Source organism: Lineus longissimus, chromosome 18, assembly GCF_910592395.1.
Source record: "Lineus longissimus chromosome 18, tnLinLong1.2, whole genome shotgun sequence".
NCBI lineage: Eukaryota > Metazoa > Nemertea > Pilidiophora > Heteronemertea > Lineidae > Lineus > Lineus longissimus.
In genome coordinates this window covers 2,106,970-2,124,628 of record NC_088325.1, presented here as the reverse complement: position 1 = coordinate 2,124,628, position 17,659 = coordinate 2,106,970, and the positions used below count along the sequence as shown (strand labels likewise).

The 17,659-nt window shown below is 41.3% G+C and overlaps 1 protein-coding gene across 12 annotated transcripts in view; it reads right to left on the bottom strand.

The window, feature by feature from the left end:
• Window positions 1-17,659, bottom strand: part of LOC135502004 (brother of CDO-like) — a 151,939-nt gene that overhangs the window by 31,853 nt on the left and 102,427 nt on the right. For 10 of the 12 annotated variants that reach the window (XM_064794423.1, XM_064794434.1, XM_064794433.1 and 7 more), the window contains one exon: window positions 5,419-5,588. In XM_064794423.1, coding sequence (XP_064650493.1) covers window positions 5,419-5,485 — 67 coding nt within the window. In that variant the 5' untranslated portion in view covers window positions 5,486-5,588. Of the gene's footprint in view, window positions 1-5,418; window positions 5,589-15,504; window positions 15,664-16,367; window positions 16,385-17,659 lie in introns of those variants that run through there. The other 2 variants (XM_064794430.1, XM_064794429.1) reach the window with 2 other exon arrangements.

The following is a 17,659-nucleotide window of genomic DNA, read 5'->3' as shown; positions in this document are numbered from 1 at the left end:
GAAAGATGAATTATGACATTTATGGTTTAGATATTCGAGATCCGCACCAAACAAGGGCGATTGTTTCCAATATCAATCTTATGAAATGTCAGCCATGTATCCCACAATGCATATGATTTACTTTGCAGTGGTGAATAGCGCCGCCGGGGGAAATGAGAGATTGTCTTCACGACTCTCTTTGATTTTAAAAGCCGCGGCTCTAGATAGACCACAGGCAACCTGAGAGTGCTACCCCCATCCTTGAGGTCAGATCTGTCAGCCATCTATCCGACAATGCATATGATTTACTTCGTGGTGGTGAATAGCACCGCTGGGAGAAACATGAGATTGTCTTAGCAACACTTTTTGATTTTGAAAGCCAAGGCTTTAGATTCACCACCGGCAAGCTCAGAAACTGAATCCAAAACTTAGCAACAGAATCCAAAATTTAGCAACAGAATCCAAAACTTAGCAACAGAATCCAAAACTTAGCATCAGAATCCAAAACTTAGCAACAGAATCCAAAACTTAGCATCAGAATCCAAAACTTAGCAACAGAATCCAAAACTTAGCAACAGAATCCAAAACTTAGCAACAGAATCCAAAACTTAGCAACAGAATCCAAAACTTAGCAACAGAATTCAAAACTTAGCAACAGAATCCAAAACTTAGCAACAGAATCCAAAACTTAGCATCAGAATCCAAAACTTAGCAACAGAATCCAAAACTTAGCAACAGAATCCAAAACTTAGCAACAGAATCCAAAACTTAGCAACAGAATCCAAAACTTAGCAACAGATATCACCATTCCGCCTTGGAGGGTTTAAGATGACATCTTCCAACCACTTTTTCTCATCAATAATACAGTGGGATTGATCACGACATTCAAAGATTTCCGATACAGCTCCTCGATTAGTCGAACCGATTGTTTCCAGCATCAATCTTATGAAATGTCAGACTTTCAGAGGATCCACTTTGCAGTGACCCTTTTCGGTGGCTGGCTATAAGACAAAGTAGGACTGGGTAAGGCTCTGCAGCGTCTAGACTGACCACAGAATCAAGAGATTGCTTCCAAACACCACTTAAGGTAATGGCCCTATTGATGACAGTGGGCCAAAGATTGCTTTCGGGTCTTCCAACACTTCATCTGATCACATTCATAGATCTACGTGGTCTATTGATTTGGGAAGCCCTGGCCTTTGAGAAGCTATCGCAAAAACTTATGTTGTGAAATCTCAAACAGATTTTGTTCCCTGTGAGTTTGAAGAGGCCGTTTCGATCCGGCTGTGAAAATGTTAAGGTAACTGAATTTCGTCAAACCAATCAAGGAAAGACATCTTTTTCTTGTTTGTTCCTACACCTCTGATCAATTGTCTCATTCAAAGCCAAGATTACGGGCACAGAACTCGATAAGTCAAATCAATTGATTCCTATATCAATCATGTGAAATTTCTGCCTGGAATATCCAACAAGGCAGATGATTTACTTTGCGGTGGCTGGCCGAATGCCCAGTGGGGTATCACAAGACAGAGTAGAGTGTCTCGGTACCAATATCAGCATCTGATCTGACGAGCCTGGCTGAGTGTGACCACAGATAACTTGCTGTTGTGCAGAATGGTATAATACAGCATAGACACTATTTAGCTGGTTGAAGGGAGCCTGTACAAAAGGCCTAGGATTGTTTTCCTGGATGAACTAGGGAGGCTTTCAGGGAACTGAAATTCCTGGCTCTTCACAGTCCTTCCAATGAGACGTTAAACCGAGGTTCCTTGTACCTGGTGTCTATGCCTAGCAAGCCAAAGGCCCCACCAAGTGAGAAACATGAGTAGCTTGCGTAGACTCTACTTCTGGTCATAAAAGATCCCACCAAGTGAGAAACAAGAGTAGCTTGCGTGGACTCTACCTCTGGTCAGAGAAGATCCCACCAAGTGAGAAACAAGAGTAGCTTGCGTGGGCTCTACCTCTGGTCAGAGAAGATCTCACCAAGTGAGAAACATGAGTAGCTTCCGTGGGCTCTTCCTCTGGCTGAAGACAGAGTCACTGTGTCAATAAACCAAATGGATGAATAACTGTAGTGGCACGTAAAAATGCTCATCCCGCCTTGGAGGAGGAATACTCCCTGGGGAATAACACCTCTGAGAGCAGAACGAACGCTGAAGAAGAAGAATTTAAGAAGAAGACGAAGGATAATCCAAAGGAAACCACATAGTTATCTACCATGTTTATTTTCAAGGTGAAGGGTTAACAATAAGATACATGTGTGTTGTTTTAATGTTGACGCATCCAGGTTGTTACCTTTCATCAAAGGCAGCTTCTAAGTGGGGGTTCCGCACGTCAAACTGCCCACAGTCGTGAAAAAAATCCTCGAAAATGAAGGTAATATTTGTCTTAGTCAAAGAAACCACCTAAGATACTTGAAAAAGCTGAGCGGGTAACAGTATTGCCATCCTGAGCTCACCTTCCTCATATCAATTTCAAACATGATCTTCATAGAACTGCCGTGTCAGAAAGCTGGCAGAGAAATATGCAAGAAGCTTTTTTCACGCAAAGTTGTACCCATGGTTATCTATCTTCATTTGCCAACAACTTTCAGAGAACTTAAAGCTAAAGCCTTCCCCCTAAGTGTGGTAGAGCGTCGAGACAATTATCTCCATTTGCCAACAACTTTCAGAGAACTTAAAGCTAAAGACTTCTCCCTAAGTGTGGTAGAGCGTCGAGACAATTATCTCCATTTGCCAACAACTTTCAGAGAACTTAAAGCTAAAGACTTCTCCCTAAGTGTGGTAGAGCGTCGAGACAATTATCTCCATTTGCCAACAACTTTCAGAGAACTTAAAGCTAAAGACTTCTCCCTAAGTGTGGTAGAGCGTCGAGACAATTATCTCCATTTGCCAACAACTTTCAGAGAACTTAAAGCTAAAGACTTCTCCCTAAGTGTGGTAGAGCGTCGAGACAATTATCTCCATTTGCCAACAACTTTCAGAGAACTTAAAGCTAAAGACTTCTCCCTAAGTGTGGTAGAGCGTCGAGACAATTTTCACAGAGACTACTACTAATTCGTGAGGATCATTTTTCAACATGGGGTGCTTTTTTCTCGTGGATTCTTAGCTCCGTTTACAAGAGGTCTTCAGAAGACTTGCAATGCTTTCTCCCCGAGTATCAAGGAGATCAAAGCTTTGCAACACTGCCAAAGATCATCAATGTCATCTTCTAGCCAAAGGCAACATCCCTAGGGCAATAAACCCAATTGGTGCCTAACTATAGTGGCATGTAAAAATGCTCATCCCGCCTTGGAAGAGGAATGCTCCCTGGAGAATAGCACCTCTAAGTTCAGAGCGAACACTGAAGAAAACTATGGTAGTTTCGAAAGCAGTAGGAGAGACGGGATGCTATTCTTGTAGCTTTGTGGCTTATATCATCTCCATATACCAGTAACCTTCATAAGACCAGTAAAACTTTCTCCCTGAATGTTATAGGAGTGAAACCGCATCTGCTCACTCAGTGATCCCACCTAGGGCAAAACCATTTTTGGACTGTCAGTTGACTTTCCTCTCCAAGATCTATAGCAGGAACCCCACTGGTCAGAAAACGTCAAACTTTTACAATTTCGAAAGATTTGTAGCTGGGTTTATCTTTAACCTTCAGAAGACTAGTAAAGCTTTCTCCCTTAGTGGTACAGCGGGTGAAACCATATCTGTCTCCTCGGTAATCCAAGCTAGGCCAAACTCATTCGTGGATCATCAGTCAATGTTCCTCTCCAAGATCTGTAGCAGGAACCCCACAAGAATTGTCAGTTTCTGGTCAGAAAACAGCAAACTTGCATGATTCTAAGTGCATCGTTTGAAAGACTAGCATAGCTTTCTCCCCAAGTTATGTGGTGAAGCCATTCCGTTAAGTCGTTATCCAAGCCAAGGCAAACTTGTGAGTGTATTGTCAAGTTCTCAGAATTCACTTTATAAAACTCTCCCACCTGACTTTCCCTGTCCATCTTAACACAAACTCTAGCTGAAAAGGTAAACTTTGGCAACAAACATATAGGCCTAACTTGGGAGTGCCGATGAGAAGAAGATTAAGTTTGCTTGGCCTAGCAATACTCAGCTTTTCCCCTACACAATTTTGACAACTTCTACCAACTGGGCAAAGAGTAACATCAGCTTCCCAGAAACATTTAGTTGAAGCAGAGGTGGAGTCTGACTCTAGGCGTGCTGTGTGTAGGCCCAACAGAAAAAGCATTTCACTGAAGTAGTGGAGAATTCTGTTTGACCCTTTCTGGGCCAAATGAGCATGAAAAACAATTTTCCCAAAACGATTTAGGGCACACCCTGTATTTCGCCCTCAACTCAATCTGGGCTCACCGTCTGACCAGAAGAAAATTGTGTTCAGAACACAGAGTTGGTACTCATTTATCATTGAATCAAATCAACCCTTTGAAGCCCGATCTCGACTTTTATAGTTGCCAAAGAAAACCTCTCCGTTTGCCCGATCTCGACTGTAAACCCCAAAACCTACATGGCGTGTCCTCACTTGAAACACTTATTACAGGTTTGCGTTACTGCGGTTTTCCGAATGACAACTTAGGTTACGTAGTGCGGTAGCTGAGCATGATTGTCATATAAGGTTTTCCACAGAGAAAATTTGTGTTCTGTGAGTATTTTGGCGTCAAAGGTGATGTAAACAACTTTTTGGGAAACTCAGGCTTTATTGAGTGGTATTTCTGTGGAAACTCGAGCTCCAAAGGGTTAACCCTGATTTTGATACATATCAAGCCAATGTGAGTACACAGTGTAGGCCTAGGTGTTTAAAAAAAACATACATATGAGTGTACACACAAACACACCATCCTCAGATAGGCCAGATGCCAAAACGCATTGCATTGTATTTAATTTCCGTTCTCGGAACTCAGACTCCATCTTGAAATTAAAATCAGAAAGGTTTGGAATGCGCAAGCAAGAACAGGGCATTCTTCATTCAAAACAGCTGGATTGGTAAATTAAACCGATAAGTCAGAGTACCAATTTTCTAAACTTGCTTTCCATTCTCCAGAGCAGACATAATGTTCAGCTTCCATGATGCATTCCACAATGCACATAAATAGAGATTGCGCAGTGCTTTCACACTGAAAATGGTCACAACCACAGATTTGTACAGACTTTGAGGATAAAATTACAAAGATTTATGTCATTTGAAATAAAATCAAGTCAACTTAGATCTTTATACATATCATTGTAACCATGTCACAAACTTCCGAGTGACTGGAGGGCCTAAAAGTTGTATACAAACAAAATGGCCAAGCCGAGGCCATTTAGGGGCAATGGCGGCCAATTCAGGCAGGGTCGGAACCACCACATCAAATATTGAATTCCGGTCCTAAGCAAGGAGAGTGCTTTTTTTCCTCTTGGTGTAGCAACGGGCAAGAAAAACAAAGAAAATGGAACTTACCGGCGAGAATGAAGTCGATCGCCGCTAGGATGAGGCACACGGCAAATGATGAACGTGTTGACGCCATGATTCGTTTCACGAGAGAAATTAATGCTATCTTTTCAGCACCATCATATGTGTAGTAATCGGGTTAATCCTTTAATGGTGATCGTTTTCTGTTACTGTGTCATCTGGAAAGATGGAAAGAATAAAAGTATGAATATATTTTTTCAACACTATCACATGTGTAGTATTAGACGGTTAATCCTTTAATGGTGATCGTTTTTGTTACTGTGTGTCATCTGAAAAGATAGACTAAAAGTATGAATATATTTTTTCAATACCAACAAATATGTAGTAATCAAGGTAATCCTTTAATGGCAATGTTTATGGGAAGATAAAAAACAACAAGTATGAATATACAGTCGAACCTCCCTTAGCGGACACCTCTCTATTAGGGACAGCCTTTCTATTAAGGACACTAGTTTTGCTCCCAAATTGGTCATTTTCATTCCTTATTTAGGACACTAGTTTTGCTCCCAAATTGGTCATTTCCATACAATTTCACCTCTCTAATAAGAACACCTCTCTATTAAGGAGAGCACAAGTCAGTCTTGAAGGTGTCCTTTATAGAGAGGTTCTATTGTAATATTTAGCTACATAACTTCATAACAAACTGCATTACGACAGCTGAAAGCCATAATCCAAACCAAAATCTATTACTTCCTGACTACAGATATTTGACACACCGCAACTTTCCCATAACACACCAAATAGGGTGTTAACCTAACAATAGTTCGAGTAAATTGACAATCCATGCAACCAATCTATCTGCTGAGTCAGCAATTACCACTGAAATTGACTAGAGACAAAGAACCAACTTCCTCTGTACAACACAATGTTTTTTCGTGTACAGCATCCTCATCACCTGGTAACTTGGAAGAAGAAGCAACCATATGCCTTTAACCCCTTCACAGCCAGCGACTGCTCGATATTGGCCCCAAAATGGCAAAAGAGTGCTTGTCAGACATTGTGCCATCGTTTGATAATACGAGCCCTCATGCAGCATCCTGGGGAAATCACCGGGCAATGGGGCACCGGCAGTGCAGTGGGAGAGAGTCGGCCTCATGACCAGCAGGTCGTGGGTTCGTCTCCCGGCCGAGTCAATGCTTGGTTCCCCTACTGGTCGAGTTCAAGTGAGCACCTTCTGGTTGCTCCTTGAAACCCCTGATTGATTTCTGTGGAGACAGGGTATAATACGGTATCCCAAAAGCGCTTTGAACACATCCCGACTCTCCGTGTACAGAAGTACAGTACAGTGAAAGAGACTCGGCCTCATGCTCAAGGGGTCGTGGGTTCGACTCCCGGCCGAGTCAATGCTTGGTTCCCCTACTGGTCTAGTTCAAGTGAGCACCTTCTGGTTGCTCCTTGAAACCCCTGATTGATTTCTGTGGAAACCGGGGTAATAATATGATATCCCAAAAGCGATCTGAACAGGGGAACATGGAAAAGCACTATATAAGAACTCAATATTAATACATGTATTAATATTATTGATATCAGAGGTTGATGTTAATATTTATGGCTTTGATAGTGCTGATGGTCCTTTAAAGGGACTTGCAATCTCAGAACCTCATGTTACCCTTACCCCATCTCGGCCTGAATACAACCAGACTTTAACCTAGGGTAGATTAGGGTAGAGAGGTTCTGAAGTAATCCTTGACAAATGACAAAGTGTTCAAAACACTTCCTCCAGAACAGAATACAGTAAAACCTTCCTTAGCAGACACCTCTCTAATAAGGACACCCTCTCTATTAAGGACACTAGTTTTGGTCCCAAATTAGTTGTTTCCATTCAATTTGACCTCTCTAATCAGGACACCTCTCTATTGAGGACAGCACTTGTCAGTCCCGAGGGTGTTCATAACAGAGAGGTTCTACTGTAATCACTTCAATTTGACCTCTAATCAGGACACCTCTCTAATCAGGACACCTCTCTAGGACGGCACTTGTCAGTCCCGAGGGTGTCCATAATAGAGAGGTTCTACTGTACAGGTTTGTCAAAACTCAGCTGCATTTCTAAAACTCAAACACCTTCCATCGAAGACTGAAGGGGTTAATTCCAGCAACATTTACCTGTGAATGCGATAGCAAGTTGTCTATCCCGTGTACAATCCTAATCATGTTCACATGACACGGAGTCATGAATCAGGGGGTCAGCAGTTCAAACACCGTTCAGAATTAGACATTTCTGTCTTCAGTTTCCACGAAGAATCCATCAAGCCAATCTCTACCTTATCTGTTACATTTCATCAGTGCTGTATGGACGGGAAGACTGCTGGCTATCGCCCAAGGGCCTGGGTTTAAAAATCCTAGGGAGAACCCAGGAGAAGGAACCTCCACTGGCTATCGTGAAATAGGGCCCAGGTTCAATCCCGGGAGCTATAAATTCAGATTGTATTTCTGGATGAACTGGTGAGGGTTTCTAGGAACTAAAATTCCTGGCTTTTCACAGCCCTTCGAATGAGACTTAAAACCGAAGTTCCTTGTACAGTAGAACCACCCTCAGTGGACACCTCTCTATCAAGGACACTAGTTTTGGTACCAAATAGGTAGTTTCCATTCGATTTGACCTAACTAATCAGGATACCTCTCTATTAAGGACAGCACTTGCCGGTCCCGAGGGTGTCCTTAAACCGAAGTTCCTTGTACAGTAGAACCTCCCTCAGTGGATACCTCCCTATTAAGGACACTAGTTTTGGTACCAAATAGGTAGTTTCCATTCGATTTGACCTCTCTAATCAGGACACCTCTCTATTAAGGACAGCACTTGCCAGTCCCAAGGGTGTCCTTAAAACCGAGGTATCTTGTGTAGTAGAACCTCCCTTAGCGGACACCTCTCTATTAAGGACACTAGTTTTGGTACCAAATAGGTAATTTCCATTCGATTTGACCTCTCTAATCAGGACCTCTCTCTATTGAGGACAGCACTTGCCAGTCCCGAGGGTGTCCTTAAAACAGAAGTTCCTTGTACAGTAGAACCTCCCTTAGCGGACACCTCTCTATTAAGGACACTAGTTTTGGTACCAAATAGGTAGTTTCCATTCGATTTGACCTCTCTAATCAGGACACCTCTCTATTTTAAGGACAGCACTTGCCAGTCCCGAGGGTGTCCTTAAAACCGAGGTTCCTTGTATTTGGTAACAATGTCAGGCTAAGCAATAAACAACACGAGAAGCCTGCCTGGACTCAATCTCTAACCAAAGACCCAATTTTTTGTATCACAAAATTTTGTAATTATATTTTGCAAATCACAATTATACCAAAATCGACCAAAATATACCGGTAACACCGATTAAATTTTGCAGTCGACAGTTTTCCAGGTCACAGTCCAAACTTTTTTACTAAACAGGAAACCTTAATGAGCATTCACAATTGCACAAGCCCGGTACTTATTAAATTCCCGACAAATTTGTAATTATCACAAAATTTGACAATTTATCACAGTCCTACATATTTCGACCACTGATATGTAGACCTTATCGACACACCCATTATTTCTTATGTGGATTCATTCAATTTCCAATTTGCAACCTGTCTGGGCAACCAATGAAATAGTTTTTTGACCTGCGCAACTTCTACTCAAGGTCTGCACACCCCTCCAACCCACATCACGACCTTCCCATCAGCAACTACTTAAAGGACACGTGTAGCAAAACGCTCCCAAAAATGCAGAGTTTTGAACAGCCCAGTAAAAACCTAAGGCGGGAAGACGTTCTCATTCATAAATCTGAGCAGTTTCGAGGACACCAGACGGTGGCACAGTAGGCCTACTCAACCTTACTTTTATCTCACGAATGTACCTTGAGGAGGATGCTGGAAATGTTAGATAGGGGAAGGCCAGGGTGTCATCCAGAGTCAATATTCTTCTGGCAGTAACTTAAAAGAGACTGAAACCGCCAAGCCAGTTCGTATGACCTCGTTTTCATTTCCCGCGTATCGGGTGATCAGAACGAGGCATGAATGAAACATGGCGCATAGCTGTCAATCATTGAGTGACGTCACTACTATGGAATTTACTACGAAAACTCATGAATGAAAGATCGCATGACTCACGTGATTCTCACATGATTCTCAATAATAACAAATTGAACTGCGCATGCTCGGGCACTGGGGGCGGAGCTACAAATCTGAACTCGAATAGGAAGTTGGAAGTTTGAGTTTCTCGGGCGGTGAAAGTCGAAAAGTTGAATAAATCGCTTGGCGGTTTCAGTTCCCTTTTTACATAACATCTCATTCACAGCGCTGGCTGTTTCGAGTGCATCATGCCCGGACCTCTTTAACCAATATCCAGTTTTAACAATTTCGCACAAAAATCTTCATCTCATGAAAATCATCTGCTCACAACGCAGCCCCACAATTCCCTCGATACGTGCCGGCGGTCCCGCCCTTCCAACGAACTGCATGATCACACATTCTAATTAAGAACGAGGTTATCCTCCGCGTATACGCCAGGGAAACCATGTATGCAAATACAGTAGAACCTCTCTATTAAGGACACCCTCGGGACTGACAGTTGCTGTCCTTAATAGAGAGGTGTCCTAATTAGAGAGGTCAAATTGAATGGAAATGACCAATTTGGGACCAAAACTAGTGTCCTTAATAGAGAGGCTGTCCTTAGTAGGGAGGTGTCTGCTAAGGGAGGTTCCAGTGTATGTGATTTATCTTCGCGATACTTGCAATAAAGTGGATTAGCTCTGCTAGCGGTATAGAGTGGAAACTCCCTTAACGGACACCTCTCTATTACGGACACCCTCTCTATCAAGGATACTAGTTTTGAACCCAAATGTGCTGTTCCCATTCATTTTCACCTCTCTTATATGGACACCTCTCTATTAAGGACAGCACTTGTCAGTCCCGAAGGTGTCCTTAGTAAAGAGGTTTTACTGAACGTGAGAGAATACATGCATTTCTACTCAACGGAACCAATGACCTTAATGTCATCATTTCCACCTGGACAGGTTTTGATATAGATTAAATGGCGACTTTCAAATGACCAAGCAAAGGTAAGATGTAATGGAATAATGGATTGCGCTCATCGAGAACTACAGTAAAACCTCCATTAGCGGACACCTCTCTAATAAGGACACCCTCTCTAAGGACACTAGTTTTGGTCCCAAATTGGTTGTTGCCATTCCATTTGACCTCTCTAATCAGAACACCTCTCCATTAAGGACAGCACTTGTCAGTCCCAAGGGTGTCCTTAATAGAGAGGTTCTACTGTATATGTAGAATAAGCTCTGTCAAATTTGCACCACCCTGAGGAAATCGGGGGTAAAATGTTCGCTTCTCAGGCCCTGCACAAAACCCTTGAGACATGCCATCATTTGGTGAAGTACAGACATACATCTCCTTTAAATCAGCACTGAGATATAACTGTCAAGCTCAGTTCCACCAAAACGCCAACGACACAAGAAATTACACAGCGCCACCTGGCAACAAACATCAACACTAAATCCAAAGGAATTCCGAAACCTAAGACATCTGAGAGAGCAATGGATGAAAGGCTACATAAACATCGATGCATTCCGCTAAAACATTATTCCCCTTCCTGAATCAACCGATCCTTTACCAAGCATTTCATAAATATTGTGTTTGTACCTTTCGATACTGCTAGCTTCTCCTACTGTTAGCGCAACTGACATTGCCGGAAAGAGCTTGTACATTTCTAATGTGGAAGTGTAAATGAATCGAGAGATGGTCACGGTAAAGTTAGGGAGAAACGGAATTTCTTCAACAGTTTCTAGTTAGGAAGGCCTATGGCTTTGCAATGAAAATCTACAATGACTTTTAAAGGGGTAGACCATTCGTATTTACTGGTGGTCCAGGTAAATAGAAATGCAGTTATACACAATGCCGCAGTGCATTTATCATGCATATGAATTTGCTGAAACTTTTTAAAATTTAGAGTGATCTTATATCAATCTACACAACAGCAATGCTGAAATTTATATCAAGTGCGTATTTACGGAATAGGACATATTTCAATTCAATTACAAATTTCAAATATTTAACAAACGGCGTTGGCCTTTAAACAGTTTAGGAAGTCATTTCTGCTCGCAAATCATTGTATGATACAACATGTGCGATGAAAGCAGTAAATAATGACTCCGCATCAAAGATCAATGTACGATGACGGGGGAAGCTCGCATCGGCACCTGTGGCCCTTGATCGATACCCAGGAGGGCGCTGCGCCTGCTACAGTGCCGGAGCCTTAATTAGCTGGTAGCGTACTGTGCAATCGACAACACTGGTGATACCATATCAGACTGTGCAATCGACAACACTGGTTATACGATATCAGACTGTGCAATCGACAACACTGGTTATACCATATCAGACTGTGCAATCGACAACACTGGTTATACCATATCAGACTGTGCAATCGACAACACTGGTTATACCATATCAGACTGTGCAATCGACAACACTGGTTATACGATATCAGACTGTGCAATCGACAACACTGGTTATACCATATCAGACTGTGCAATCGACAACACTGGTTATACCATATCAGACTGTGCAATCGACAACACTGGTTATACCATATCAGACTGTGCAATCGACAACACTGGTTATACCATATCAGACTGTGCAATCGACAACACTGATTATACCATATCAGACTGTGCAATCGACAACACTTGTGATACCATATCAGACTGTGCAATCGACAACACTGGTTATACCATATCAGACTGTGCAATCGACAACACTGGTGATAGCATATCAGACTGTGCAATTGACAACACTGGTGATACCATATCAGACTGTGCAATTGACAACACTGGTTATACCATATCAGACTGTGCAATCGACAACACTGGTGATACCATATCAGACTGTGCAATCCACAACACTGGTGATAAAATATCAGACTGCAATCGACAACACTGGTTATACAATATCAGACTGTAAGAAATTATGGGATGACTTGATAGAATTAGATGTGGGTTGGCCAGATGGAGAGATTCATTTGCTGATATCTTAAAACAGTATATAACCTCTCTATTAAGGACACTATCGGTATCAACTGTCAACAGGAGATGGCGCTTGCCAAATAATGGTTGCCACAGTGAAAGGGTTAAGTACGAGATATGTATCGAATGCAAATCTCAACACAGAAAGAACATCATCAAAGATAAATTCCTCATTTTTTCTATACATCATCCAAGTCCACCTATTCACACTAAAAGCCGATGCTCGAAGACATTTCACACAAAAAAGAACTCTGATCTATTAGAACCAATCAATCGCCATTCATTCAAATCGCGACTCATATAGATCAAATATCTTCGAATGTCACGCCAGATCGAACCGGCTAAAAATGGCTAGCAATTCCACTCCGGCAGGCGCGGCCCACAGTTTCACCTTCCGTTACCATAGCAACCTGTTAGAAACATTATCAAGTTATTTCGATCGCCGCAGGTCCTCGACGGATCTCTTTTTGAAATTCTGCGCGCAAGGTTGCGCGGAAATTGCATGTTATTGAACAAAGTGACGTGATTATGCTAACTTATTGTCATATCAAAAATCCTGCTTTTTTTTAGCATTTATAGCTTTTAGCATATTTGTGACTCGCTCTACCAAAACAAGGCGCTTGTCGCATCTGAACTCGACAGGTTGATACGGACTTGTTGTTCATTTCCCTATTGTAGACCTTTTGTGAAATCTATTACAAACTGATTTGGTCACATTTCACAAAAGGTCTACAATAGGGAAATGAACAACAAGTCCGTATCAACCTGTCAAGTTCAGATGCGACAAGCGCCTAGTTTTGGTAGAGCGGGTCACATTTAGCCTAATCTGTGTTATTCAATACGGTTTCGTATTTTCTTAGCGCTTTCCGCTTTCCATTTTTAACGTGGTTTTGTTCTCAATGGATGAATGAAAGTGGTAGGGATTCATTCATGACTAAGATAGAAATGTTCTGCTTTGTTTATTTTTACAAGGTTCCTTGAGGCGCAGCATCCCTTTCCACACTATGAACCCTTTTTCTGTCCGATTTTAGAAAGAAAGTCTGGACAACATCTTTTGTTTCCAGTTCTATCATCTTTACAGCAAAACCTTGCTAATAGCAGCAACAGATTCATGTGACATCATCCATATGTTATCTTGACTAATTTCTCTCATATCAACAGAGACATTTTTCATCTACATGTATGGTTGTTTATCTGATAACGTTTGACGCATCATTTTGTATCACTTCCAAGCTTGGTCTTCATTTCTAAGTGATTGTTTTTGAGAAATTTCTTCACAATCACAACCACTTACAACGTTTTCGCACAACAGTCATTTGACCACGATTTTCAAGGTGATTTGCTTCCCCAAACTTTTCAGCAGTTTCCTACGTTGAACAAAAAAACTCACGTTACATTTGTTTTATTTTTTGTGAGCTTGTTAGGAATCATTTTTACCAAATGACTTAATATTTCTCTCTGTCAGGTTGTCCATTAGGACGACATGAAAATAAACAAAGAAATTGACAAAGAAATGAAATCTCCGTAATGTCATTTTCTCCAAAAGTAGAAAGAAACAAAAAATAACTCAATTCTGCCCGCTTCCAAATCGCATGTTGATAGATCTGCAATAAGCAAATATCCGCAAATATGATTTTGTCATCTCCAGACGGAACGCATTACCCATAATCCACTAGCGAAAGTGACATTCATGCAAGGCCAACGCAATGAGAAGATACGTTTCTCAGCAACCATTTTCAAGAACATTCAGGAATTTTTGTCAAATCTCATCACCACTTTTTTTCACAAGAAGTGACTCAGAACTCAAGAAGTGAAGAACTCCCGCCAGAAGGCTTGTTTTTAGTTTTTCTCATCTCGAGTCTGAGTTGGTGTGACATTTTCTATGTTCCCCAGGATTCAGTGTCCCATACAATACTAGTCAAAGAGGCCATGACTTTTCAATTCGGTGCCACAAAGAGAAACGTGTCAATCCGTATTTTAGCATTCCCCAAACAATGAGAGTAATTATGGAAACACTCAGTATCATTACACCATTACTGACAACAACCGAATAATCAAATTTCACTGGCCTTACCATTGAAAACATGCAATTTACATTGGTTTAGAATAAGTCATCAAAGCTATAATGAATGAAGACTTGTCAGGTTAGGTATTGGCAATGTTAGGTTGGCACGCAATAGCAGAAAATATTTGTTAGTCAAAGAAGGCAATTAGAACTTTTCAAATTCAATTACAAACTTTCAACACACGGCATACAGTAGGCCTTTAAAACTTCACCTTCAAGATGTATCACCCGCTATGTTATATAGTAGCTCGTTACCCACATCTTGCATGTTCTGAATCAGAAATATTACCCTGACATCATTATCCTGTCAGCATCAGCTGTTTTCTTCCAACTGCGCCGATGAATATAATATTTTGTGGCCGTATCTATATATCCTGAACTTCGGCGATAGACGTCTGTTCATTTCATTCAAACTAATAGAATAGACTAATGAGAGGAAAAATGCCAGGATGATTTACGCTCTAAAACTCATATCATCCCCCTACCACAGAATTTATCATTTTGATCTACACTCAAAAACAAAACTATTTGAGCGTTTTAATGGGTTTCTCAGCCATCATTTAGATGTACCCCTCTTAAAGGGGTACGCCGGTCGTAATTAATGGTGGTCCAGGAAAATAGAAATGCAGTTATACACAATGCCATAGTGTAGTTATTGTGCATACAAATTTGTTGAAATTTGGCATTCACAGTATTTGTTTATATGTCCACACAACAGCAATGGTGAAATTTATATTTAGCGCGTATTTACGCATTTGAAAATTTTCATATTCAATTACGAATTTCTAACCAATGGCCTAGGCCTTTAAGGAAAATGAAAAGTCCTTTAGGGTTTTTGACCCTGTGAAAAACCCTTTTATTTCCCTGAGAAGCCGACCAGGGATGTGCATATATGTGTTGACTGGAAGATGTCCGCGAGCTCAAAAACCTTTATTTTTATTTTAAGAATGAACGCAGAAAAATTGAAGAAAAAAGGCAACTCTTCCTTGTTTTACTCACCAAAATATGAAATAACCACCAAAAGGGATATAAATCCAGAGAATAAATATCCACAAGTGAGCACCGCTTTAGTACTCCAAACCTCAAATGATTGATAATCCAAAGATCAACACCAACCACACTCGATTTCTTTGTCAGAATCTGATATCAAGGACACCAACACTGTCTAAATCTGAGATCAAGAGAACCAACACTGTCTACACCTATTGATAATCCATCGTGCAAGTTAGCAGAGTTACTCCAATCCTCTAGGATGTTTCTCCACACAATGAATAGACCTAGTATCCTTGGAGATTTGGCACCTGGACGTTGAACTCTGAGCAGGCAGTTCAGAGGTCAAAATATCACACCAAGGTTGAAGAATATCACAAGATATCTCTCAGATTTCAACAATTCTTGCTAGGATTTGGTGACAAAGATTAATTTTTGGTCACCTGGAGACTGAAAGGTCAAATAGATCTGTAGGTTTAGAAGTAAATCGGAACTGACGTACAAAGCTCACCCGATTCAGCAGAAATCCTTATTATGTTATGATCATCCCCATTGAACACAAAGTCACAATTTTTGGTCAGATGACGAAATCAAAGTTGAAAAGATCGGCAACTATTTGAAGTCGGAGGTGTAAAGGTTTAATCCTTTGAAAATTCAAATTCAAAGTTCAAAACTTTGATGAAAATTCTGAAGTGGGATTGATGAAAGGGATTTGTAAAATCAGCTGCTATTCCACAAAGCACATCACCTTGTTGAATATCCGATGCGCTAGGTTATAGTCCACAGGGCAAATAGGTCAAAACTTCAACCGAAATCCGAGAAAGGAGTCAAAACTCGCAAATGAAATCCGCTTTTACACTGAAGATCATCACCTTGTTAAATATCCGATGTGAATAGGTTTATAGTTCACAGAAAACAGGTGAAAACTTCAACCGGAAATCCAGGAAAGGGGTGCGAAATCGCATAAGAAATCCGCTAAGCACCCTATTACGAAGGAGAGACTGGCAGCTCTAGCTGTCTATGAAACTCGGCACCTTTCACTGAGGAACTCCAGTGTGTACTGCCATCTCCTTGTTCATGGGTCACCCTATATCCTGCTCAAAGTGATACACGGGACAAATAGCTCAAAACTTGACTGAAAATCCCGGAAAGGGGTGAAAAATTGCTTAAGAAATCCACTCTGCTTACACTGAAGAGATCAGCACCTCATCAGCACCTCTCAGGAAGGAACTCCAGTGTGCACTGCCACCTCACTGTTCGTGGGTCAGCGTATATCCTGATCAAAGTGATACACGGGCAAATAGGTAAAACTTGACTGAAAATCTCTGAAAGGGGTGCAAAATTGCTTAAGAAATCCGCTCTTCTTACACTGAAGAGATCAGCACCTCATCAGCACCTCTCAGGAAGGAACTCCAGTGTGTACTGCCAACTCACTGTTCGTGGGTCAGCATATATCCTGCTCAAAGTGATCCACGGGACAAATAGCTCAAAACTTGACTAAAAATCCTGGAAAGGGGTGCAAAATTGCTTAAGAAATCCGCTTTGCTTACACTGAAGAGATCAGCACCTCATCAGCACCTCTCACGAAGGAACTCCAGTGTGTACTGCCAACTCACTGTTCGTGGGTCAGCGTATATCCTGCTCAAAACGATACACTGAATAGCAAACTGAGTACAAAAGCAGCGTATTTGATGACTAAAGGCTGTGATGTCAGAGAAAATGGGCTAAAAATGGGACGAAATTACCCTTGGGTATTCATAGAATTCTCGAGAGAGTTTTCGCAAGGCTGTGCACCATTGTTAACCCCGTGAATGCCTAATTACCAGGTTTTGGAGTCCCGTTTCTATCAAATCAGTTAAGTATACTGCGGGCTAGAGCACAAAAGGGGATAATTATGGCGACTTTCGGGGATTTTTTTGAAGATCGGATAATAGGGGTAAAGAATTGACAAAAATGTTTTCAAGAAGTTCTAAAGCGGAATGGGAATTTAAGGAGTGATGTTAAGGATTTTGTGGCCAATTTATGGCTTAGATTTGAAAGAGAGCACTGCAATACAGGAGGAATATAGGAGGAAACATTTGAATGGATTTTTTAAGATCATGAGAAAGTTTCACAGGTTATTTCAGGACATGTTTATTTGAGGTGCAAAATTCGGGGTTACGGT